This window comes from Myiozetetes cayanensis, unplaced genomic scaffold, assembly GCF_022539395.1.
Source record: "Myiozetetes cayanensis isolate MyiCay16 unplaced genomic scaffold, myiCay2020 scf4, whole genome shotgun sequence".
NCBI classification, from domain to species: Eukaryota; Metazoa; Chordata; class Aves; order Passeriformes; family Tyrannidae; genus Myiozetetes; species Myiozetetes cayanensis.
This window is the reverse complement of record NW_026087631.1, coordinates 29438943-29465978: the sequence shown is the minus strand read 5'-3', so window position 1 is coordinate 29465978 and position 27036 is coordinate 29438943. Positions and strand designations below refer to the sequence as shown.

The window sequence follows — 27036 nt, the reverse complement described above, 5'->3', positions numbered from 1 at the left end:
AGAATATTTTTCATAGTACTGTCTTTTGTCCCCCCTTCTGTGAGTTTCATTAAATAACTGGACCAAGTAAGAATGTTTAGAAGAAAGGTTTGGCAATAGTTAATTGAAAGAGTATTTCTTTTTTCTGTTACGTTCTCTGGGTTTTTTATATGTTTTGCATCTTTAGCTTACTGCTGTTCGGTGGCAAAAGAAATTTTCTTGGCCCGTCCTCAGTAAAATGAAAATTTAAGTAACCATTCATCTAGTCAGATGATAATGACACAAATTCTTATTATGTCACCTTTTCAGAAGACACTGTGAAGATCAACAGCAGGAATCAGGTCTCCTGTGTGTCGGTCTCTAATAGTAGAAATGTTAATAGTGCCAGGAAAATAGAGGTTAAACATTGAAAAAAAAATGTTCCTTTCTTTTCTATAACCCTTCTGTATTGTAATTTATTGCCAACCTCACAGTTTTGTTGTTGGATTAACATTATAAAAAAAATTGACTCATTGATTTTAAATGTATGTGCACTAATGCATATCCTGATAAGAGAGAGTTAATATTCCTTTTCTTCTAAACTAATTATTGGGGGTTTTTTGTCTTCTCTTTTCCCACTTTTCCAATTTCCCCGCCCCCATTTTCCCCTCAAAATATCTTTAGGAATGACTTGCTGATGGTGTGCCGCCAGTTGAATATGGAGGCGTCTGTTGCGGAGATCATGCACCAGCTGGGAGCAGATGAAAATGGAAAAGTTTCCTTCCAGGATTTTAGTCAATGCCGCATGGAACTGGTACGGGAAATCAAGAAGGAGGAAGTGGAGCTTTCTGTGAAATCAGATGACTCTTGTAAAAAGAAGAAGTTAAGGGATAAAATAGCTTCCTGGCCAACTAGCAGCAATAACAGTTTAGGTAGGTATGACTTTTAAATGTCCTGTTGGTGAAATTTAACAAAAGATAAATTCCAGAGGGGTTGTTACCAATTTTACTGCATCAGGGTTGCCCCTAAAGGGCTTTGTGAATATGCCTTGGTATAATTTCATCATATGCTAGAGTGGTGTTATAACTGGTGCAGTCTTGTCATCAGTATATAGACTAGAATGTTTGCAGAGCATCCTCTTCTAAAAATGCTAATTACTAAAGAGAAGAGACTTCCTTGAAAGGACAAGAGCTGTAGAGCACAGCTGGTAACTGAATATCCAGTGAGCTCTGTGTTGTCAGTAAAGCCCAGACAGATACATAGGGTAAAACTATGAAAAATGAGGACAGAAATACTCTTAGTCTCTTGTCTTCCAGACTGTAAGAATGAATGTTTCTTGGATGCTTTAAAAATAGTTCCACTTAGTTGGAGATCTGAATGCTGGAAGAGCCTTATGATTTAGAAAATAAAAAATTTTTGTCCTTTTGTCCTTTCCTTTTGTCCTCCCTTCATCCAGTAAAAGAAAAATAAAAAAAAAAAAACAGAACAAAAAACAAACAAACAAAAGGAACATCAACAAACCCCAAACCAAAGCAACCAACCAACCAAAAAAAAAAACCCAAATCCCAAATGCTATTCCATCTACAGGAACATGTGATGTAGGAAGGGATTGTCCATGTCATTGAGTCCAGTCCTTGATAGCACTATGCTCAGTCCATATTAGATCAGAAATGTCAACACCTACAGAATGCTTCCTTTCACACTGTAACAAATGCAAGAGACTGGAGGACACAGCTTCTGTAGTCAAAAATCCCAAAATAAGAAGTATTGTGGAAAAAGGTGGGGATGCTGTCAGTTCCCTACCTCCCTACAGCAGCTGCATACTAGCTAAACATGACTACTCTCTAATGATCCAGATGTGGAAGTGACCTACATCCATGCTTCAGTAGAAGGCCATCAGCCTCTGATTGTGTTTAGTTAGAGCTGTGTCTCCTCAACCTTTTGTTTAGACCATTTGAGCCTAGATTTTTTAAAATACTTTTTTAGCGAGAAAGCTTTCATTAGTCATCCCAATAGCTTTTCTTTGCATGTGTCCTAAATCAAGCTTGGAATATTTTTTATTGTCAGATATACTTCATACATCAGGAGAATTTGCTTATATTTATTTTAGCTCTTCATGTAACTTACGTGTTGTCAGAGTCCAGTTCTCTCTGAGCAGGTTGTTTTGGATAGTCCAGATGTGGAAGGTACAATGTTTAACAGCAGATTTATTTATTTATTTGAAGATAGTTGATGTCACATGGGACTTCTGATTTAGGAGCATGACCCGAAAAACACTGAAAACACAATACAAATACAGGTTATACATAGCAGAAGACAGCAATTGCAATGCACAGTTCCATCACAGTATCAGTGTGGTTCCCAGTGTCTGATATGGTCACCATCACAACACAATGTCCCTGGCCTTGCCAGGAAGATATGTGTGAATTGACGCTGGCTCAACCCCATTGCTCTCTTTGAAAATCTTTTGTTAGTTGATTATGTTTTCATAGTCTTTACTTTGGGATGAGCCATATGTATGTATACCCCACATTGGCCTGGCTAACCCAGGGAGAGGTTCACACTCTTAATGAACTCAGGGAGAAACATGCTAGCAGTTGATTCTCTCAGCTGTTGAGAGCTGTTTATCTAAAGCAAAACCCACTCTCAGGTCCTCTTGATACCGAGATCAAGTCATCTTTGCAACAGCTGTGATCAGTCCCAGTCTGCATTCTTCTCTGATCTTCCTGTGCCCAGCACTCTGGCCCTTCTCCTCTGACCCTTCTTCCATGGAAGGACTTCACTGATCAGTCGCACCTGTCTATTTTGTCAGTCTCGTAAAAAGTAAAACTGGGCATGTGTTGATTTTGTGGGGGTTTTTTTAGGGGGGTGGTTGGACTATTTATTTATTTACTCTGGGGAGGTGGGTTTAGCATGTTCTGTCTTCTAGTAACTGCACATGTTTTTGACTGGTCGTTTCAGGCATTCAAATTTTCCTTGGTTTCTTTGTATCCTTGGTGAACTCCCTGTCTTCTTGATTTTCAGATGTACTGTTCTACTTCCTCATCATCTCACACTCCTTGGCGCATCTTTTTGTCTTCTCTGCATAGCAAATCTGTTTCATAGCTCTGCTTATTTTCCAGTTCATCTTTTATGGTTTCATAGTAATTTTGTCATAGGAGTATTCTGTTGTTAACATTTCCTCTGTTTATCTTTCTCCCATATATATTTTTTTAATTGCAAGACTATTAAGTCTGTAGTTTCTACTCCCATTTCTCCATCAGTGTCTGTACTGAAATCTTCATAACCCCGGTGCTCAATTGCATTGCATTTCCAGCCTGTGAATGTCTTTCCAGAGCTGTATCAGACAATAGTTCATAACCAAGATTGTCCCTAATATATATATATATAGAGAGAGAGAGAGATTGAATTAAGGATGTTGTGTGTTCCCTGGCTCACAGTTATCTTCTGCCTCTCTTGCTGGTTTTTAAAATGATGCAACAATTGTATATTTCAAAACAGAGAAGTTTTTCTGCCCTCAGATGGCTATAGTAAGATATACAAAGTTTCCCTGCTTGCCGACCAGATTTCTGGCAACTTGTGTTTTAAAATCTCCTTTCTTAAACAAATCAGCCCTATAATAATGGTTTGTAATAATCAAGGGTGAAAGACGACTCCTAAGCTTTGTCAGAGAAAGGTCTGTGTTCAAGTCTCAAAATGTATCTCACAAAGAAATCTTTTTAACTGCTGCCCAAATGTATCTCACAAATAAATCTTAACTGCTGCCCAAAAGTATTCATAGATGAATATTCAAGTTTATTAATGCATAAAATTCAGACCCTGTTTTTTTCCTGTTTTCCATTTTTTCCCAATTTCTTTTAGTTGTATGGGAATAATTTAATGCATTTTTAAAGTTGGTGATTGAATTAATTTTTCTTTTTCTTTTTTTTCCCCCACAAAAGTTAAGTCCATAAGATCTTTGAATTACCTGCCTCATTATTTTGCTCTGTGCTGATCAAACCTGACTACTTTACTGCACTGTACTTCTAAACCTATAGGGAATTCATGGATTTTATCCTTGTCTTGCCTTGACTCTTGCAGATCTGTAAGATTTTTAGTAATTAGAGAATATAGGAAAGTGCTCCCCCAGAAAACGGAATGAATGGGAGGAAATAATAGCAATAAGTGTTTTGAATGCAACTGCTTTTTATTTCGTTGCAAAAGAAAATCGTTGTGGCAGCATGGTCCAAAATATTCTACAGATAATTTTTTCAAAGAGGCAAGAAAACACCACTGTAATAGATTTCTATGATGTCATCTCTGCCTATAGTATGAACATAATGACAGTTGAGAAATTACACTTGCAGTCAAGCTTCAGTTATGATCTGTATATGCTTCCATGCCTTTCATGTCTTTGGGAGCTCACATATGTACTCATTAGTGATCAAAGAGTGAATTGTATTATATTTACTGTTTGTTATTGCTTTCTAAGCATTGCTTTAAGACAGGAGGCATCATCAAGTACAATGAACTTGGTAGATGTTCTTTTTTGGTGTTATCTTGTTTTTTTTCTCTCTGGGTCAAAGAACATTGTTTTTAATAAACTTTATTTTCCAAGACAGTTTGCAGGAGTTTTTTTCAATACTAATTTCTACATAATATGTCAACTGCTGATAACCCTTGAAATGGTTATCATGAACTAACCCTTGAAACATGGTTATTGTGTACCCATGTGGGATGCATAAATGACAAAATTTCAAGACTCATTTGACTGTTACTGAGTAGCAGGAGTCCTGATGATCTGAAGCAAAGGAATCCAGCCCCTGACATGCATGTTTTTACACTCTGAGTTTGTATATAATTGTGGAAAGATTACCAGTCAAGCAGCATTTTGTACTGCCTTTTCTTGTAACTGTTCACAATTTCTTAATAAAAAGTGCAAGAACTTCTGTATAAATAAAGTATTATCTTTGCTGCCTATAGTTTTTGCATTTCATTATACAGAAAATAACTGTGAAAAAAGGTCCTAAGAAGTAATTGCATCTACTTGACTATTAAACTTCATCTCACCCATCTTTTTTTATCATTGATAAGATTATTCTAATAATTTTGCACAAATTTCCCCACCAAATCTTCATGTGTTTCCAGGTGGGATGCAGAAGTAAGGAAATTGATTGGCCATTTTGATCAAGATACAGGATTCAGGTTTAATAATACTCAGTCATATATGTGCTCAGTAAGCTAAACCTGCATCAGTATCTCCCATCTTGACAGGTAAATGAGTGTATAGATCTGAAAGTTTAATCTTTTATTCAAATGCGCAGAAGGGACATTTTTCAAGTTATTATAATGATACTTTTTGATGCTTATATATAACTCAAAGGTATTATAATGTGTTATAGTTCTTACCCTACTCCTTTAATGATTTAAAGGAGGAAGTTTCCTGAACAGTTATGGCTTGTGTCAGCTCTTTCAATGTTATGTAGTTTTGTATGTTTTATATAAAAGTTGGAGTTAGAATTATTTATATTATATGTTGGATGGATTTGTCTAGCTCTTTACAGGCGTTTAGCAAATTGCCATTTTTTTCTTCATGATAAAGAACAGGCTATTTCTAGTACCCACTGAGTTGGAGGAAGAACAAGAAATGGTACTGTTAGTAAATTCTTTCTTTAGACAAGTAAATGCTGTCCTGTAAGTGCATGTACTTATTGATCTGACTTCATATTCTAGATAAACAGTTACGAATCCGAGAGTCCATTAGCAATTTTTGACTGTAGGTTGGTAGTAAGTAATTAATTCATAGCCAACTCCCCTTTCTTTACTGAAAGTAAGTCCCTTGAAAATTTGATATGATAATTTATTTGCATAGTGGATCAAGCATGAGAATTAATCAAAGGAACGATAGGAATCCAGCCTCAAATTAAGCTTGTGTGTAAACATGAGAGGCAGACCACTGGGGCTGAAAAATCATTACTTTTGCATTACATAATCATGTTTGATCTTATTGCAAATAAAATGCTTTGGAGAAACTGAGGCAGTGATTACATTTATTTATACCATATTTAATTAAAAACTACAGACCTCATATGGACTCAAAGGCATGCTGCAGATTTTGAGATTTATGAGCAAAATTTCACCCTTAGATACATTTGACTAGAAAAGCTGTGAATATCTGCTAGGCCAAATTTAACTACCAACGAAACTGCTGTTAACTATAAGTGATTTAGTTTATTACTTCTGAATATTATTTTGATACCACTGTCTTTGTGCAAAGCAGCAGAATATAGGTAATTATTTTTAAAATTTTTTCTTTTCTTTTTTTTTTTTTTTTTTTTAGAAACATAGAGTGTTAAGGTTTATGAGCATCATTAGAAGTGAACCTGAATTTCCAGGGATTTGTAATTGACAGCTGATGAATCTTACTAAAATCACAATGTGTTGTATATATTAAACACTAATGAATCTACAAAGGATAGAACTCATCCCTGCAGGGATCTCTGGTGGCTAACAGGACAATAAACTTGGTTGAAGCTTTCTCATGGTGTGAATATTTGTAAAATGTAAGAACAGCTAATCTGTATTAGAACAGAGTTTATTCTCAAGTGGTATTCTGTCTGCTAGCATGTTGAGAACCAAATGGTTAGAGAAGATAGCAGGGATTAAGTGATCATGTGATGATGCTTCCATATTAAATATCAGTCCAGGGACTTTGAACTAGAGATAGTTGCATTTGCTCACATGTGCATGGCCTCCCTTCCTCTACTACTGTCTTACAGAACTGAGTCTGTACTAATGGAGTCTGCACTAACATGTCAAAGTCTTTAAAATTCTTCATGTCCTGCAGCTGGGAGTAGCGCAGTTTCCCCTTTAGTTGTATGGGAAACAAACTCTTTGATTTATAGAAGTTTCCTGATCACCTCCTTCCATGTGTGTTTGGGTTTTTTTCTCTTTTCTCTTTTTTTAATCTGGTGTGTCTAGTCAAGGTTGAGCATTGCATTGCATTATCTTTCTCAACAGGAGCACCTACAGAGTCTGTCATCTCTGTGCCTTCCGCAGAAATTACAGGAATTTAGTCTATTTGACACTTTGACACCACTACCAAAAGTCCTTGAAATTACCAAATAGCTTAAAACATTGGGAGGGAAGGGGGAAGACAGACAGGCCAGTGGGCAGAGAGTGCCTACGGGGAAAATGTAGGAAGCTGCCTTTGATAGCTGCTGCTACCAGGAGTCAGTAGAACTGTTAGCCCAGACTGTGGCTTTAGACCACACAGCTCTACAGAGCACCACAGCTCAGGCTTGTTTCTGTTCATGCTTCTTAGTCAGCTCCAGTGGTGAAAGACAGAGCTGTGGTTTGGGTTTGCTACATGGTGGGGAGCTGGATTACAGCATCAGTTCCTCAGTTAAGTCTCAGTTTATGATTTCTACACAAATTCTGACAAGGTTGAGAAACCAAAAGGCTGCAGCTGGGATTTCATAGAGGACATACTTTGTTTGGCTCGAGATGAGCACTGTCATACATCCTAGGCTTTAGCTTTTGTACAACAGGGGTTGTCAGTGCACTTTTGCTTAGCCTCTGCTGACTCATGTGGTGATGTGCTCTTCACCTGCCTGCTTCTAATATCACCAGTGTAGCTCTGATATGCTATGTTCATGAAACAACAGCAAAATGACAGTGACAGTCAACGAACTCAGAATGTTTTGTTTGTTTGCATTGTGGATGATAATCGGGGAGGTAGCTGACTGTTCACTTGCAAATTCCCATATAAAGAATGCCAACTTTTTTCAAAAGTACAGTGTACTGTTTGTACTTGAAAAGTATGTTGGAAAGTCATCTAGCTTCTGTATGACTTCAGGTTTTATTTGCTCTTTTTCCTGTTACTATATACACCCCTTTTTACTAGAGATCGTTAATTTTCAGGGGAAAAGAAAGAATGCTTTTCTCCTGTACTGTAAACTTCAAATGAAATATTAGATCGAGTTCCTGACTACAGTGCAGTCATTAGCCAGCAGTGTTCTGGCAAAATTTAGTTTGGTGATGAAACAGCACTGGGTTCTAGGAGACCTTGGTTTCTAGACTGTTGAGAAGCCATTCCCATCATTCATTTCTTAAATATGAATAGAGGAAATGGAAATGGTTGTCATGTCTCAACAATAATATTAAATCATTTCAGATTCAAAGACAGGTGCATAAAGATGTCATGGACAGTGTGTTTTTATTTTGTTTTGTGTGTCACTCCCGGGCAGGTGGGGCTCGTTAGCCCTTAAAGGCAACCCACCTACGTCCTAAGGACCTCGCTGCCACCGTCCAAGCTCGCTTGGCCCCGGCAGATGAACCTTAGGATTAAAGGGTGGGCTCAGTTCCGCGCACACTGTGTCTCACCTAAAAAATCCAATGCGCAGGCTGGAAGGTGGAAAGACCTTCCCCGGATCTTCGCTCGCGAAGACTGGCCATTATTAATGCCAGTCTGCTGGCAATTACTGAAACCATGATAGTTTACACATATGCATTTCTACAGTAGTTGAAATAAATCTGAAGAAGGTCAATTAACTGAAATTCCCCAAACATTTGTTATTATATGTGGTTTGGACTACTGGTTTTACAAACTCAGCTTCTTCATCTGCAAAGCTGGGTTGCATAACTGGGAAATTGTAATAAGAGAAACTTTTTCCTTAATTAAATATGTCAGTAAATGTTTTACTTTCTCAAGACTTTGTGAGTCTATGCTATAAACTCTGATTGTCTTCTTCATGGTTTTGTTTATGGCAAGCTTATTCTTGTATCTGTCCTAATTTTCCTATAGACATTAAATTTATTTTTCTCAAGATCTCATGTAGTTTTTATACTTGGTAAAAATTTGCTTAGAAAAATATGTTATGGAGTGTAAAAAATTAAAACCCAAAAGCCTAGAAAAACCTGACATCTTAGCATTACTCTGGTAAGTAAAAGTGCTGGTTATGCTTCAGTCTGTTCTGATTTCTCTAAAGGTACGTTTAACTCTTTCTCAAATTTATGCTATAATTATACTCCGTAGTGTCAGGCAGCACAATATTCCAGAACTCCTGAATCCTGAATGTACCAATATTGAGAATACCTCAATGAACCTGAAAGACAGTTGAGCTTGTCTGATGATTTCCATAACATGCCATTAGAAAATAGAAATGTTACAACTTGCAGTTCAGGGGCAGAGGGGAGACGAAATGTGAGTTGACAGCATTCTTTTAGAGCAGAAATGATTGATGTGGTTCAATTTTCCTCTTAGATATAATTTCATAAAACAGATTTCTCCTGTAAGTTGCCTTAGTTAGTCGGGGTGGGGTACAGCTGTGGTTTGCTTCTCTTAGAGCTTGTTATTTTCAGTTCCAAACCTAATGAGAAAGGACTGAAATAACATAGCCTAACATTGTGTTTTCTATGCAGTGTTCATCAAGCGAGATAAGGGTATGGTGGGAGGAACAATACCTAGATAGAGATCCCATAGAGATTCCTTATTTTCCATAACTGCTTCTCCCAAAGCAGTTACTTCCTTCTAGGTCACTGGACAGGTGTTGCAAAAAGTTCTAATGAAAACTTTCTCTAGGACTGAATACTAAGTTGAGAATCCATTTTAAAAATGTGCCTCTGTAAACTTTTTTTTCCCCTCCAAATAAAGAAAAGCTGGTTTATTCTGAATTCTCCTAGAAATTGTAATGCATGTTTAACAGACAGCTTTCTGTATTTAATAAACATTCTAACCCACAGGTGCATGTGAGGATCGGTTATTGTTATTATCATCATCACTCTGTTGCCATGCCATCATTCATATTGTTTTATCATCTGATACAAAATAATAAACAGGCTTTAAACTGTGATTGCTGTTAAATAAGAATTAGTTACTCTAGCTATCAGGCTGCTAGCTAATAGCCATGGACAGTAAAGCCAGAGCCTTTGGTCTTTAATTCCTGTATGGGTGTTTTATAGAAAACAATGAAAATAGTTGACATAAGTTCCAAATATGATAATTTTCCCTTCTATAGTCAGGTTGACTTAGTATAAAAGCAGATCCCTCTGTGGAGAAAAACATCTTTCCAGTTGCTTTGATTTATTGTACTTCATATGTTGCTTGATCAATCACAGCTCTCTTCAACTTCCACCTTTTTTTTAAAGTGTATTTGGTATTCGTAATGTTTGCATCACCTTGCAAGACTTGAATTGTCTAAACATCCAAGGACTTACTCTCCATTCTTCTTTGCTTCCTGAACCACTCCCATTTTTTATAGCTAGACTTACTGTATGAGGTCTTACTCAGCTGACTCAGCTTTCTCATGGTGTGAATATTTGTAAAATGTAAGAACAGCTAATATGTGTTAGACAATTATATGGTCTTATATTACTTGGCTGAAACAAAGCTAATTTTTTTGTTTGTTTCTTTGTGTTTTGATAGTGATGGTAATAATTTTGTTTCATTTCATACAGAAGTTTTAAGTTTCATATTATTCATAGAACTGCAGATGAACAGGGAAAAGCTACCATGGGATATAAGTAGTTCTGTAAAGACCAATCTTGAACACAGATTTATTAACTTTAGATTCCTAGTTATCAGCTATTAGCTGTGTGCCATCATATCTAATATTCCTTATTTCTGTTTACTCTTGTAAAGACAAGAATTGTGTGGTAATCACAGCAAGATACAAGAGTTGTCTGTTCATGCCTGACTGAATTTTCAGTTTCCAGTAAGATCTCAGTTCTGACAACTCCAGAGTTTCCCTGCAAAGCTGAGACTTGAAAGGTGTGTGATCCAGGACAGCATCTTAACAGCCAGTGTTTTGGACTTTGTTGGAAACACAGTAGGCAAATTTAGGGATTGTGCTTAAGCCCAAAATAAAGGGAAATGCCTTCCTTGGTAAAAGTCATCTCTTCTTCCTTTTTTACTGTGTATGTTTTAAATTAGGGGTAAAGAGATGAACTTTAAAGAAAACCTGTGTTGAAGACGGTCACAATACAGTAATAAAAACCCAGTTCCACTGTGACTGACAGGTGACTTCTGTGCCAGCTGAGTGTTTTAAGTGCTTCCAATCTGATAGCAGATGATGCAATCTATGGGAGCCACTTGGCTCTTCAACAAAGTGGTTGTTAATTGTATAAATGTGAAAGCTCTTTCGCAGAACAATGTTTTTTCAGTAATAGAAATGTGGTGCATGTACTCTGTTGAAATATGTGTCATATTTAGCTCTGTAAATAGAGGGATATCTATATGATATAACCAGCTCTCTTAATTCTGCGGCTATGCTTGCCCAGATAGGGTTGTTTCCTGTGTTCTTATCAAGCCTGTGAAGTGATGGAACTGATTCTCTGCCTCCCATGGAAGCCTGAGACATTTCTGTTGCTTCAGCTCTGTGGGCTGCTGATCTTTTTGCTCTGCTATAGCCACATGAGGGCAGAGATACCTAAAGTTGTGCATAGACATAGTGCACTTCCCATTGTGTAAAATATTGCTGGTACCAGCATCTCATCTCAAGTCTGCTGGAGCTTCTGCAGCATGTAGCTGGATGCAGTACAGTGGTGCATGCTCTTGGTGTAAAAGTAATTTGATTAGTCTTTAATTGCTACTTGTGGTAAGGAATCATGGTAATTATATTAGTATAAAATGTAATTATTTTTTGTTGTGTGTTATTTTCTACTTACATGTTTCAAGACTAGTATATTTGCATTATAGTAAGGCAGGGAAACCTAAGTTGGTTTTTCATGCATAACAGCTTTACAGGGTGTTAAGGTGTTGACCTGAACCTGTAGATCAGTTGCTGCCTTGATTCCCTTCTAGCTAGTTTTCTGATTGTAATTTTACATCTTTAACTTTCTTGGTGAGGAGGAGACATTCTCCTAATAGTTCATTATATAGTTTATTGTTTCTCCCTGGTTACGTAGTGGATAAATAATGACCACTCAGTTAGGATGCTGGGTAATATTTGAGAGAGAAAACTAGCTCCTAAAAGGGAAAAGCTTTCAAAATAATAGGATGGCATTATAGACAACTGCTCACGGTTTGATGATTGCATGTTGGATTTAGAGTTTTGATGTAGTCTGTAGCTCTGGATTCTGTTCTGACTTTTCTATTAACTTATGTGTGTATGCTTGAACAAGTCACTTATTTGTTTTTAATCTTCATTATGCTATATATGAAAATTTACAGTACTGCCCAGGGTTATTAAATAATCTAGTGTCTACTGTGGAATATTTTGCCATAGGAAGTGATTGAATCTAAAACTTAACAAGATTTTAAAAGGACTGTTGTATGAGAATCTGAAGCACCCAGGGATGAAATAATAACTGACAAGAACATTTCCTTCTATTTGTTTTATGGTTTAAACCCATCTCTGGCTGTAGGGAATTGGAAAGATTATACATGCAGGGGCAGCAACCCTACAGCTTCGTAGTACAAAGTTTCTTGTAGCATTCATTGTTTGTCACTAGCTTAATGATCATATTCTTGCATCCATTTATAATCAAACACCTTCTGATTGATGTGTCTGAAACTTGAACTGAAACAAGCAATCCTGAGTTAATAAGAAAGGCAATGCTAACATTAAAAGTGATGAACTGTACAGCTAAAAGATTCAATTACTGTGTTGGTATTCGGTAAACAAAAAGAGGTGAATTTTCCTCTTTTGCTCTTTGATCAGTGCTGTCTTTCAGTTGGACATAGTAACTGATACTCATTCAGTGGTCCTTCGCTGTTGTGAGTTATACTGGTTTTGCACTGTAATAAATAATATGGGCAAGTGCTTTCATTTTTCCTTCTGGATCTTGTAAATTAGTAAATCATCTGTGCATTGGAAATCTTCATTTCTTTTTTTTCTGATATGATCAGCATGTGCAAGATGGGCAGTAATGGTGATGGAGCTGTTTGCTTTTTTAACTTCTGAAACAAGTAGGGTTATTCCTGTGTTGACAGTGTATTTTCTCAATACAAAAAGGGCATCAAACTATGGGAGCCTGTCCAGAGGAGGGAGACCAAGATGGTGAGAGATCTCAAGGGCAAGACTTAGAAGGAGCAGCTGAGGTCACTGGGTTTGTTGAGCTTGGAGAAGAGAAGGATGAGTGTGACACTGTAACAGTCTACAGCTTCCTCAGAGGGTGCAGTGACTAGGGAGGTGCTCATCTCCTTTCTCTGGTGATGAGTGACAGGACACGAGAAAAGGGAATGAACCTGTATCAGGGGAAGTTCAGATTGGATGCTAGGGTAAAGTTCCTCACTGAGGTAGTGGTGGGTCATTGGAACAGACTCCTCAGGGAAGTGGTCACAGCACCAATCCTGGGAGAATTCAAGGAACATCTGGATGTTGATCTTAGTCATGTGGTTTATTCTTAGGTAGTCCTCTGAGGAGCTGGGACTTGAACTCAATGAACCTTATGGGTCCCTTCCTGCTTGAGATATTCTGTGATTCTGTATGTTCTTTATACACAGTTCATACTAGAATGTTTTTCCATTTCTTCATTTTAGGTGCCTTATCAGGAGCCAGAGAAAGCTGGGAATATGATTCAGGAGCAAGAGACCTTCAGAGTCCAGACCTCCATAGTCATTTTACACTGCAAAAGGTGTTGGAATATGGTGGAAGCAATGTGACTCAACAGGCTGCTCTGCAAAGACTTCTAGCTCAGGCCTCAAATTTTAGCAACTCTGTTGGAGGAAGCTACTTAGAACTTGCCAACACTGTAAGTGCATTTTGCCCTCTGCTTTTAAGTTTTGTCGAATTTTTTTTTTCAAAAGCAGCGTATTAATCCCAGCCTTTAAGCCCTCATGGAAACAGTACTACACTGTTGTTGCCTTTTATTTACCAGAAAACTAATGTGATTTTAGCACTTAGTAGGTGTATAATATTTCCAAACCTTGTATAATTGAGTTACATCAACAAAGGTAGGAATCTGTGAGGGACCAAACTGAAGTTCTTGATTTATACAATTTTAACAGAAGAAGATTTGTGTCTAAAAACTTCCTACCAATTAATTTTAAGTATAGTGTCAGATTGCTCAGAGGTGTTGTACAGCAAAATCCATCCCAGGTTATTTCGTTACTGTCTACTAAATTGTTTGGTAATTGTTTTAAACTTTTGGTGTGCTAGCAATGCACTTTTTTATTTCTACAGGCAAGTGCTATTCTTCATTTTAAAAAGGACATAGCTGTTTCTTCTGTTTTGTCTGGGATAGGGTGAATTTTCTTCACAGTGGCTAGTAAGGGGCTGTGTTTTGGATGATGCTGTTGAAGGAGTAAGACATTATTTTTTGCTTTCCCATCAGTGTATTGCTATCAAGTTTGCATTTTAATTTTAGCGCAGGCTTCTTACAAAAGACCACCCATTTTGTAGCATGTTTCCGACTTATGTTGCATAGGAGTCTTAGGGGAGAAGTAAAAGATACTAAAATGAAAGAGAAAAAATTCTACTTTTAAAAATGACTCTTCATTGGCATGCTTCACTCTGATGAAATAGACTCCTATTAAGAGTATCATAAGATAATTCAAGCTGTAAGAGAACCTTGGGAGGTCATCTAGTCCAGCATCCTAGATGGAAGTGATTGCTGACAACAGAGGAAAATCAATGCCTTTAAGACACATTAATTGAAAAGAAAATGGTGGAAAATATCTTAAAAATGTTTCAAAAAGCGTTCTTAGTTTTATCTAAGTTCCTGAACATGAACTTATATAGGATCTTAAGTTTCCATACACAGAGTAAAAATAAAAAGACATTAAAAATTAACCAAGGGAGAAAACAGTTTAGGAAAGTTGACAGTTTCCTAAATGTTCTCATCATCAAGGCAAGAAAAGTCATCTACTAATAGGTGGATGATGATGGTTCAGAAATGATGATATAAGACATAAGTGTGCAATATGACTAGGAACGCGCAGCGTGATGGCTACTACATTGTTACGACATGTAGGAATCTTAAAAATGAAAATGCTGAAGGCTCAGAAGAAATAAAGATCCCCAGGTTTTATGGCTTTCTTTTTGTTCCCATCTCTAAATTCCTTCTATGCTTATTATCATGAAAGATGCCTGATATTTGTTTTAACCAGCCATTTGTTATACTTCTGCTTTAAAGTATTCCTTCTATGCTTTTTGAAATCATAGTAGAATCAGCAGTCTCTCATTTATATGTAGATGAATACAATAACATCTTCGTTTGACTCCTGCGGAGCATTGGTGTCATGGGTCATATGTAAATTTTTGCTTTGGCTTTATTAAAATGGAGAGAGAAAGGAATGGGAGGAAATGGAGAAAATTATTTACTTTGGGTTTCAGTATTTACATTTGTTCATCTTTCCACAATTTTAATACTATGGGGCATGCTTCCTGCAGCTAAATTTAGACTCTTTAGCAAGATAAACACAGCCTTCACAGAGCTGTGATTTTAATATAGGTACTTCCTTCTTTGTTTCTTTTTCAGGTTGTTTTACCAACCTGCATTTGTCACAATAACAAGCAAAGCCTCTCCCTTGCATTCATTCTCAGAAATGACAGATCTCATCTTTCCCATTTTTATTTAATTAATTTATTTAAATAATCAAGCATCAGTTCTTGTTACTTAATGTCCTGATTTTCTTTCTGGATGCCTTCTTTTAGCCTTTTTTTGATTTTAAACTGTGCAGTCAGGCTAAAGACATCCTTGTGGTGATTATGTACCTCTACAGCATAAATTATACTCCTCAGTCAAGACAGAGGGTCTCCATCCTGCCCTTAACATTTAGGCTTTCCATTTGCAAAAGCTAAATACATATCAGTCCGTTGTCACTTTGCTTAATTTTATATAGGAATGTTTTTAAAATGCTTTTTTTTTTTTTAATGTATGTTTAAATCCTGTCAACATACAGCTCTACAGAGTTTTATGACAACATAATACCTGCTCTGAAGCATTATTCCTCATCACAGGAGCAATACAATTTTTTTAAAAGTGCTGTTTGAAATTTAGCCATTTATACTCATTGCTTGTATTTTTATCATCTGTCCATCTTGCATCATTTTTATATCTTTTGGTTTATTAATGCATGTTCAGATTCAGCTTTTGGTTTACTGGAATAATTTATTCTGTAGTCTCTATAGGATTTTTAACTTTTTCAGCCTTGTCCAGATTTTTATATTTAAATATTAGGAACATATTCCTCTTTATAGCTCTTTCTCTTGGTACCAATATTTATGACAAAAGTATTAAGCTTTAACATGACCTGACACCACTTACTGATGATGTACCTATTTGTGCCAATAGGAATCCGTGTGTGTGTGTGTGTCTGTGTGTTGAGGAGTTGTAAATAATTAAAATCTTCTTCATGGATGGAATTCAAGCATTTCAAAGGATTTTTTGTACATGTGGATATTTGGATTGTTGACTTTTGTATGTACTTGAATCTTCAAAGTTGGACAAGGATCACCAGTGTGGAGTCATACAACTGTAGTGAAACAGCTGATCTGTGTCAAGTCAGATCTGTTCACTTCCCAGACAACCAGGGGATCTTGATTGGTATCCTACAGTGCCATAAGGAGGGATAGCATTCTGTTCTAAGAGACGAAATATTGCTGTTCTCTGAAAACATTGGATGGGCCTTATCTCAGTATGATAGGCATATTTCACATTAGAATTCCAATGAAGCTTAATAAGCAGAAGCAATAAGATAGATATATTTAATTCCTTTTTCTTATTCTCATTGCATGTAGTTAAAATAGACTTGATTTTTTAGAAGGTGTACATATAAATGGTAATACACTGCCATATGCTTAATGTTGATTTCTGTTGCCTAAATTCAGTGTTGTTTTAAGATGAGTTTATTTGTTGTCACAAGCAGCTACTTTTACATAAACAGAACCCATTGGGTCTGCTTCATTTGCCATGATGATATTATCTCAGACCTCTGTTCTTTTAGCTGGAAATATCTCTGGTTTGCTGAGAAGGTCTCTGCACCAAGATTTGACATTTCTAAAATGTGGCCCCAAGTATGTTGGTATGTGGGTTTTTTAACTATCCAGTCTCTGGTCTGATGGGATCCAGGATCCTTAATCCCTGGTTTTGCCTTCCAAAGAGCCTCTTTTTGACTTCCACCTTTGTTGACAGAGCTTTTTTAGTTGGAAACATTTAGAAAGATTTGATGAGAATGGAGTTGACTTGCATAGCTGTATTTTTGTCAACAGAGTGGTAGAATTTCATTATGACCACAGTTTAAAAGGTTGTGTTGCTGTTTCTGCCTCAAAGCAGCCACAGATGTAGTTGTTCATGGTCAGAGAGAAGGGCTTATTCATAGCGTTGCCTGCATTACTTCCTGCAGCATCTTGTTGGTCTGGCCAGCGACAAAGAGTGCATAATCCCAGTTTATCCTGTGCAGGGCTGTCAATGCAAGATGGATGTGTCCAGTTTAGAGGGCAGATTGCTCCACCTGCCATATTTGCACTTCTCTCAAGAAAAGCTGGGTTTGGAATGTCTCCGTCAAGAACAACTTCCTCATGAGGGGAAGAGAGGGGGCAGATGTTGCGGGTCGAGGCGGGACACGACACAAAACCCTTATGGATCCAGAGGCTGGAACACTTTATTGCATGATGTCTGCTGCTTTTATACACTTTTTAGGCTGCACATGTCAACTCTCCACTGGTTCTCACATACATAAATATTCTTCCATTGGCCACTAACGGTGTTATATAACTCTGCTTACTGCGCATGTCATGAAACACATTTTGCTGTGCTCAGCACATTTTACCGTAAAACCATATTGTTACAATTTCCGGGTCCGTGCGTAACTCTCCCCTGAACAAAGGTTCCTACTTAGCTTTAACTCTTCCCGAATCCCCCAGGCCAGCTGGGGGAGAACCACTACAGGCAGACACTGATTTCTTCTCTGTGGTGGCCAATGACAGGACCTGAGGCAAGGGCCTGAAGTTGTGTCAGGGGAGGTTTAGGTTGGATGGTGGGAAAAGGTTCTTCCCTTAGAGTGTAGTTGGATACTGAAACAGATTCCCCAGAGAAGTGGTCAGGGCACCAAGTCTGAGAGAGTTAAAAAAGCATTTAGATGATACTTTCAGGCACATGGTATGACTCTTGGGGATGGTCCTGTGCAGTGCCACGAGCTGGGCTCAATGATCCTTGTGGGTCCCTTCTAACTTGGCATATTCTGTGATTCTGTGAACAAAACAGAAAGCTAATACAGAAATATTCTTAATGCATCTTCTTGAAACTGCTCTGGTATATGCTCTTCCTCAGCTGTTCCTGTTTGATTTGTATGTGTTTGTACCTCATCGAGAGGTACTGAAGACTTCATTGGGCTTGAGAATAGACTGCTCATGCATCTGTGTGAAAGGATATGCTTTACATACAGCAGAATTAAGACAACTAAACCTGATTTAGTTCTGACTATGAAGTCTCTGTGTCAAATGCAGGTACCACCTCTGTTGGGTACACAACCAAAACTCTGTAAAATACTGAGTTGAACTGGAAGTATGCATTACAAGTCAACATGTAGTTGTATTAGCATTTGTTTCTCAGTACGATCACTAGCAGATGCAAACTTACTGTCTTTGTCTCAGGAAGCATCATGTTATCCAAAAATAGATATTCTTACTGCAAAACCTCTTCATTAGTCAGACTCAGTGAATATTTGCATTGCTAATTTTTCCTACTGAAGAGTATTGAGCTGCAAGTTATGACAGACAGAAGCACTGTTTGGAAAAGGCTACTCTTTTTAGTTGACATAGTTTATACTGAGTGATAGTTCCAAAAGTTGCTATTGCATTTTTCAGGGACAGGTGGCATTTCACTTCCCACCTTGATCTGCTCCTTGATCAGACAAATCTAATTTGCTGTGGCCTATTTATATTAATAGCTTTTGTGTATAAAAGAGCACACTTACTATTAGCATTGTGTTTACATTTATGTCAGACTGAAATACAGCTGGTTCTGGATAACTGCTTGAAACAGTTTCCAGTGGGCTGTTTCATTCTAACTCACAATAAGCATTTGTGTGGTCTGAGGTGCATGTAAATGTAAATTTAGTGATTTACATGTAAATTCCATACTTCTGTCATGTTATTGAGCATAGAATAATTTCTTGTAGTGCCTTAATAAAATGTAGTTAGTATCTTAGCAAGAGAGTATCTCAGAGGTGCTTGGTATGTGGTCTATATTCACACATGACATTCTGTGATCAAATTCAAAGTGCTAAATTTAATCTCTTTGTCCAAATAATGTGTCAATTATTCAGCTGTTTCCCACCTTACCTCCTAGGCTGAGTGTTAGACAGCCAGCTGATGTCTTTTGCTGTGTGACTGATAGAGAATCTGCCTTTGTAACTAAAAGCCTTTCCTTACAAAGTCTGAAATGATTCAATTATCCACTGATAAAGGATGGCTGGTTGTTCATCTTATGTAGATAAGTTTTTATTTGGCAAAAGTCACTGTAATATTAGTTTGTATAGAGAGGAAAAATTATATTGCTTAAAAATCCCATACCATTCACTTTCCCCAAAAGTTGTACACTTCATATATGCACTGTGATTTTTTTAAACTACATTTTTGGCTCATTTTAACTAAACGAGTAAATGTAGATTTTAAAATCAATTCCTTAAAAACAGGAAGGATTGTCTGATTGCCAAAGAAAGCAAAACTACTTTTGTAGAGGATGGGAGAGAAAGGGCTTCCTAGAGATTTGTGGCAGTCCAGGCATTTTCTTACAGCTATTCTAAATATGAACCATTTTCTCTGTTGCTAATGTATAGGCATCAGCTGTAAATTAAATGTGAGTTCTATGGAAATCACACAGGTATTTCTTTTGGGAAATGACCTGTTAAGGAAAAGTATCAAGGAAGTCTGAAGACAGAACTGTACTGTTAAAAGGTAATTCCGTGGTTGTTTTGTAGGCTACTTTGGTTTGGTGTCCCTATTAATGAGAATCTACTGTAAAATTTTTCATTTAATTTCTGAAGCTTTTATGGTTTTGGAACTCATTAATATTAGTATGTCGTTTTCTAGCAAAGCCTGTCCCATTTTCTTCTCCCCCTCTCTTCAAATCTACACTGCTTTTAAATTATTTGTTCCTTGGTTTGGGAAGCTCTGCTCCTTCAGCTGCTCTACCCCTTTCCTTATAGACAGGGAAATGGGGCCCCAATAACAAATATTACTATGAAAATGTAGCCTAGTCATGCTTTCAGTTGGAACCCTAGTAGAGAGAAAGGCCTAAAGTTGAAGATTGGAGTGGTATGGACAATTGAGCCCACTATAAAAGCTTTGTGCCCAAGATAACCTTGCCTTTTGTGAACGTGCTTCCAAACTAGATATTGTTTCCATTCTGCCAGGCTAAAAATAGAATACAAGAATTCCATTACAGCAAGAACTGATTATTGGAATATAGATTCAGGAGGTTTGGCTTGTCAGAAAGCAGGCAGAAGAGCAATTTTGTCTGACAAGCATTTTTTATGTCTGGGGACGTGGGAAGCTGTTTGCTCCTTGTCTTTGATCTCAAGCCAGCATTGTAATGGACCTTGTTTGTCTGAAGCAGATATCAGCTATAATAGGATTATGCATTTTGTTTATACAAACCTGGCTTTGATAGCCCTCTAAAACAGTGCTCAGTTATTAATTTTTCTCTTAAAATGGACTGTGTGGATTAGATCTGTCAGGGGTCATCTATTTTATATGAAATATAATTTTTCAGTCTTTTGAATTTACTGTATTGTGGCAGACACAGAAGTGAGCAAATGGTAAATTATGATTTTTTTTTTTTTTAAAGTCCGTTACTATTTCCATCTGCAGATGATCACAGCACAGTGTGATGGGTGTCAGCACAGGTCACATTTGTTCAGGCAGCCTGTTAATAGATCTTTTTGACTAAGGCTTTTAACTGGATCTTTTATATGACATATGACAAGCATATGACAAAGTTGAAGTGCATGGAGTGATGGGGTTTGACCTAATTCTGTGTTTGTAATTGGATTATGTGAACTGTCATGTGGCAGTGTGGTACTATAGGAAAGGGGGTCTTAACAAATGTGTGGAAGTAGAAGTTTTGAAGGTCTTACAGTCAAAGTTTCAAAACTTCTAATTTAACTTAGTTGCAAGTTGCAACTTCTGGCTCCACGACAGGTACTCAGATGTTTTTGCAAGTGTTCAGGTGCTTTTACTTTCCCAAACTTTTTTTTTTTCCCAGCTGTCTGAAATGAAGAACGATTCACCTGGTACATTTAGCTGTCACCATTGCACTCAGCTGTACAGAATATAGTAGTAATATTATTATCTCGGCATTGGCAAGTTGAGTCTGAGGGCCAGGATTAGTATGTTGAAGCAACATTAATGTCACGGATTCTGGTGTGCCAGAAAGGTGTAGCTTTTGTCACAGGATTTTCTTTCTTACCATCTGTTCTGCCTGTTCTCTTGAATGTGAACTGTTGACTTGACGCAGTTAGCAGCACCGAGCTTCTGTGAATCCTCATTTATTGAAAAGACAAGATGACTTATTCCCCCATTCCTTATACACACATTACACCCTTATGTTTTGGTTTCATGAAATATAGGAATTTTGATAATAAAGTGAAAATCTTAACTACAGTGCAGAGTTGAAAATGGACCCCAAGTGCTTTTGCAGTTCAGTGCTAGGTTAGTTATAATGGAGTATGCAACTGTTATCCTGCCAACCAAGTCAGGCAAAGCAGGGTTCCCATGTCAGTGCCATGGTTAAATCATCAAGGGGTTCCAATTACTTGGAATTGTTTCTCTGCTGCTCTCAGGCCTCGCACAGTGACCTGAGGCAGCGCAGGATGCTGTCACTGTTCAAACACCCCATTCCTCTTTGTGTTGTGGTGGTTTTTAAAATGACTCTATGGTTGTCAGCACAGCTGTTTTGAGAAAATGAGAGTTGGGTACTTCTGCACAGGTCATGCACTTACTGTTTCTGCTTTTTGTGAAGAACTGTTTCTTCATGATTGCTTCATTTTGGGCTAGAAAACCACATTGTCACTTCTCAGCTGGAAGACAGTTTATGATAGTAGCTATGTTGCAGTGTATCGGTAAACTCCACTTTTCATCCTGCTAGAAAGCAATCAAAGTAAACTTTGTGTTTCAGGAAGGACAGTGTCCGTTCTGTGGAGGGTTCATAGTGAAACAAGAACCCGACTGATGTACCCAAGTGAGGTTTGTGCCTCCAAGCTAAATATCCATCTGTAATTTCCTACACTGAGTTTTGTATTAGTTTACCTGCTTGTAACTATAATTTTAGGAAAGTGGAGAAATAGGCATTGAATCTTTCTACCCTGTTAATTTTTAAAGAGATTGTAAATGCATATCATTGCTTGAATCTAATTTTTACTTAACTATTGATTGTCTGATACGCGTTACAGAAAAGGAGGGGAAGGTCTTTGTTTCTGTAGAAACTACATGGGTGTCAGATGTTTTTTTTCATAATGATGAAGTATCCTGTGCCAGGATTCTGAATTGTGAAGGCAGAACAAATAAGATTTTTTTTTTCTTAGACATGGGTTTGTTTATTTGATTTGGTTTGGTTGCTTGATAGACCCTTATCAGAGAGTAAACACTAGAAATATTGAGCAAGTAATTTCTTAACTTAATAAAGTATGGGACTATCCAGAAGAGGCCTGAGATTTTAGTTCTGTGATTACATTTCATGAATCTGAAGTAAGAGTAAGTGGCTTGAGAAAAATGTCTTGGGTTGTAGAACTAAACAAACCATATAAGAAAGTCAGAGATGATAAATGCTGAAGCAGGGTTGTTCACTGTCCCTTAAAATGTAAAAGGGAACCGAGAGATATGAAGGCTGAAGTAGGGGTGAGGCCAAGGTAAAACAGTCTTGAAGATTATGGTGGGAAGCTTAAATGTAGGAAGATGTACAGGAAAAATGTCACTGGAGAGATTTAAAAGGTATATGACAAAGCAGTTAGAAGAGGGGAAATGAATTTTATAGACCAGGTGCAGGGTTAGAATAGAGAGTTTGGATTTTATGTTTTGCTATCCAGAGAGAGGAAAAAACCCCTACAAATACCAGATCTTTAGAAAAATTAAGAAGTAGTAGTATTTACTGGATAGTAAATAGTTAGGGAGTTGAGAAGTGATCTGTAGACTAACTTGCTGATCTTCATAAACAGCCACTAAACTATGCAGTCAAGAAATATATCAAATTAATGAACTGTAGATTAAGGCTGTAGGAATTCAGTTATAACAATCATAAATTTCTTTGATAATAAAATAGATCTGGCTGAAAACCAGGGGGTTTGATTCACCAAAATTTTTCAATATATTTTTTCAGCTCATGTCACTTCTGAAGTAATTTTAGTTATAATATCTGCCAGAATGAAAGCTGACCAAATGCCATAAATGCTCAGTGAAGCTGATGTAGTGTTTTAAATGTAATGATTTAAATGTTCAGGCCAGCTGAAGACTGACTACACACAGATGTCTTGGTACAGTTCAAGGACTGCACTTCAAGAGCTGAATGTTTGCAGAGGCACAGTCATAACTATGGAGTGGGGACTGGAACTGGAAATGAGAGTGTATGAAGGACAAGATACAGAACAGAGTGTAGAAGTAAGGGGAGAATGTAAATGAGGAAACCTCACTATTAGAGATTGGGAAAAATAAGAGAGACTTAGCAGGGGAATCCTGGCAAATCTTTCTTGTATAAGAAATTTTTTAAGGAGATTCATTTCACAACTGATAAATATAAGGGAATATAAGTTGGCTACCAAGATTGTAGGGACTGGAAGTGAAATGAACAAATTTACCTTGTGGTTAATAAATAGAGGAATGTATGACTGAACTGAGGGAATGCTGGACTGTGAAGAGAAGGTAAGCAGAAGTCTGATGGCATGAATTGTAGTTTACACAATGGCATTCTTGGGGATTTCAAGCAAGGAGCAAATAGACAGTGATGATATTACGAGGCTGCAGTACAAAGAGAGCATAGAAATGGCTGTTGTCTCTCCCTGTCCTCACAGACAAGTCTCCAACATGAATAACAGGCACACATTGACTCCCTCATTCTTCTCCTGTCCTCATATGGTGCTGATGCTCTGTGGGGTCAGAGGGAATCAAAATAAATATGATAGGCTTGGATGAAGTGACAGGAAATGAAAGTGTCTGACAGGTTGGTGAGTGGCTTCATGGCTTGAAACACTGGAGGATGGAAAAAAGGAACAAATGTGAACTCCCGAGGAGACTGCTTGGGTCAAGGATACGACTTTTTAAGTGGATTAAATAGTTGAGGAAGGGTGAACAGGTGAGAGTAGCTGATTAAAGTGCTGTTTGGAAATTGTATTATTCTAGACATGTTATCTGTTTAAGACTAATCGAGATGGTTTGATTGAAGGAAAGAGGAAATTTTTGCTTCTATTTTCTTCAAAGAAAATACTTCATTTTTCAGTGTAAGGTTACTTGCAATTGTTTCAGATGAGTTGGATTTTTTTTCTCTCAATCTAGGTGCATAACCTTCACTAGCATTAATGAGAACAGTTTGTGTCATGAACCTGCCATTCCTTTTAGCCTTTCCCTTTTAAATCATAGTGCATTAGTGCTATTGAATAAAGAATTTTCTGGAAACATTATCTAACTACTGTATTGAATTTCTGCTTCCAAGTTTAGCCCTCATGTTAACCTTCTGAGTACTACTTTTTTGTGCATGGAAACGTACTACACCAGTGTATTTTGTGCAAGAATGAGAAGAAAATAAAATTGTACTCAAACTCTTTGTAGTAGATTTGCAATACTTGAAGGTGTAATTTATTTGTGTGCAGGATTGTGCAGGGTGCTGTTTTAGCTATGGAGATGATATTGAAACAAACAAATAGGAACTAAATGCTCAGTGGACTTTAATTAGTTGCATTTCAATTATAGAGCTAATTAACCAGAACCAACCAAGAAGGGCTTATTTCATACATCCTGGAATTGTGATCAGCTAATCCTGCATGTTGCATACAGAGTGAAGCTGCTTCTCAGAAAGTGGCACACATTATGATGAAGAATATATGACACATACATATTTAATAGATAATTGCTTTTATGCTGTAGTTTTCACTTTGCGGCTGTTAAATCAAGGAAGGAATATTCATGTGTGCCAAGTGTCACACCTGCTCCACTAACTGTAAGCAAATAGACTGTTGTAGTTATTAAGACATATTATGAGGGAGCAGCCTTGTAAAATAACTACTAAATAACTACTAAATAACTACTAAATAACTGCTAATGTTTTCCATATTCTGTGACAGTTTCAAAAGTAAGGTGAGAAGGGCAACAGAGTTGTGTATTGTCCTGAAAGAATCCTTTTAGACCAGGTGATAGAGAAATCTTACTAAATGATTATTCAGATACAATCAAAAAAGTAGAAACCCCTGGTGATTCTTGGACACGTGCCAATGATTTTTTCACTACAATGTAATAAGAGTAAACAATTGGAATAGAGTGGCCATAAGATTATTAGAACAACAATCAGCAAACTGGCAACACTAATGGTTGTTGCTGCATTATTCTGAGATTATCCTGGGAAGAGTCAGTGCAAATGTGCTTACCTACAAGCAGTATGTGCATCATGAGTGCTTTAGAGGTACAAAAGGCAGTAATGGATCAGAATGCACTGGGATGGAGTGGAAGCCCAGGCCAGCATCACTGTCTTGAGAGAAAGCATTTGGTGGATGTTGTTCCTGAAAAGCCTCTGTGACAGAAAGGTTTGTCCAGCTGCTTATTACCTCCTTTTTGTGTATGCTGTAGTACACACTGAGGCATCCACTGAGACCACGTCATCTTGGACTAGGAAATGTACATTTGCAGGTTAAGAGATTTCTCTTCCCATTCCCAGGCTGACCCTCTCCCTGCCTGTAGAGGCTAAAAGAGAAGACAGGAAAAAGGCTGAGAGCAAGGAAACATTGCTATCCTAGGCAAGGAGCTGTCAGGCAGAGAATGAACTGTACGCTGCCAAACAAAACAGAGAGGGACTGAATCCAAAAGGCACCTCTTTCACTGGGTCACAGGGTGCTCTGCTAATTTCCTGGCAATGCAGAATTGGCATACTTGAGGTTTTCCTTTGTTTTCTTTGAAATCTGCCTTTGGCACAAGCCAATGGGAAAATATACTTTGGCTTCAACAAAGTTCTTACTACCCTGCTATTGTATTAGGTCTCTTGCATGTATTTGAAAATGGTAAAACAGCCTGCAGACAGCTGGTCAGGTCTATCTGGGAATTTAATTTTGTGATGTAATGTTTTCATTCGGTTAGTAAATGGACTTGGAGAAATCCTAGATGAAAATGACATTTCACAGAAGAGCAAGTTCTACATCTTCAGGTGCTCAGACTATGTTCTTGATGCTACTATTTTAAAAATGTGATATATGAGTAAGTATTTGAGAATTGTTACATTTAATCTTAGCTAGCCCTCCACAGTAGTTTATAAGGATTCTGAAATAAGCATTGCCAGTTTTTATGGGTTGGTTAACAGTTGATGCTTTCCAACTGAGAAATGTGTAATCCTGTACCACTCAGTGCAAGCATGCAGACTGCAGTGGGAGTCAGGTGGGGTTAAAGTAAAATAATTTTTCATCAGAGTTTGGTTTAACCATTTCACTCTTTGGCACATGGATTACAATTAATTTTTAAATTTTAAATAAACTTTGTTCTGAAAGTACTTGCATGTATCTCCCATGTTCTTACACACATCTGAAGCTGTGAATTCTGTAAAGAGTAGAAAAAAGGTGGAAAAAAATCCTGTGCACTATATGTGTAGAGTTTACAGTGGATCTAGTTCAGATCCCGAAGTGTCCTGCATGATCATGCTTGGGATGCATCTGTGGTACCATGTGCTCTGTCTGATCTGTCGGATGGCTGAAATGTCCCAGTCTGACAGAAATGGACAAACAATGGTGAGTGAAGAAAACAAGTCATAACTTTTAATTTCTGAATGGCTGTTCACAGTTGGCTGGGAAGTATATGGCAGTATAGGGATATAGTATGGGAAATGCAGTGTATTGAAGCCATGATTAATATGGACTTTCCTTTAGAAAACGGAAACCTTAGAACTTTATTCTTAGTAATGCCGAGGCTTATCCCGTAGTTGGTGAACCTGTGATATATGTAACAGAATTGGACAAAGACCAGAGCA

The 27036-nt window shown here is 37.4% G+C and overlaps 1 protein-coding gene across 2 annotated transcripts in view; it reads left to right on the top strand.

Annotated features, from left to right (window-relative positions):
- Positions 1–27036, top strand: part of MCC (MCC regulator of WNT signaling pathway) — a 193743-nt gene that overhangs the window by 15674 nt on the left and 151033 nt on the right. Inside the window, exons 2-3 of one of the 2 annotated variants that reach the window (XM_050328372.1) lie at positions 643–890; positions 13421–13632. In XM_050328372.1, coding sequence (XP_050184329.1) covers positions 643–890; positions 13421–13632 — 460 coding nt within the window. The remainder of the gene's footprint in view (positions 1–642; positions 891–13420; positions 13633–27036) is intronic. The other variant, XM_050328373.1, reaches the window with a different exon arrangement.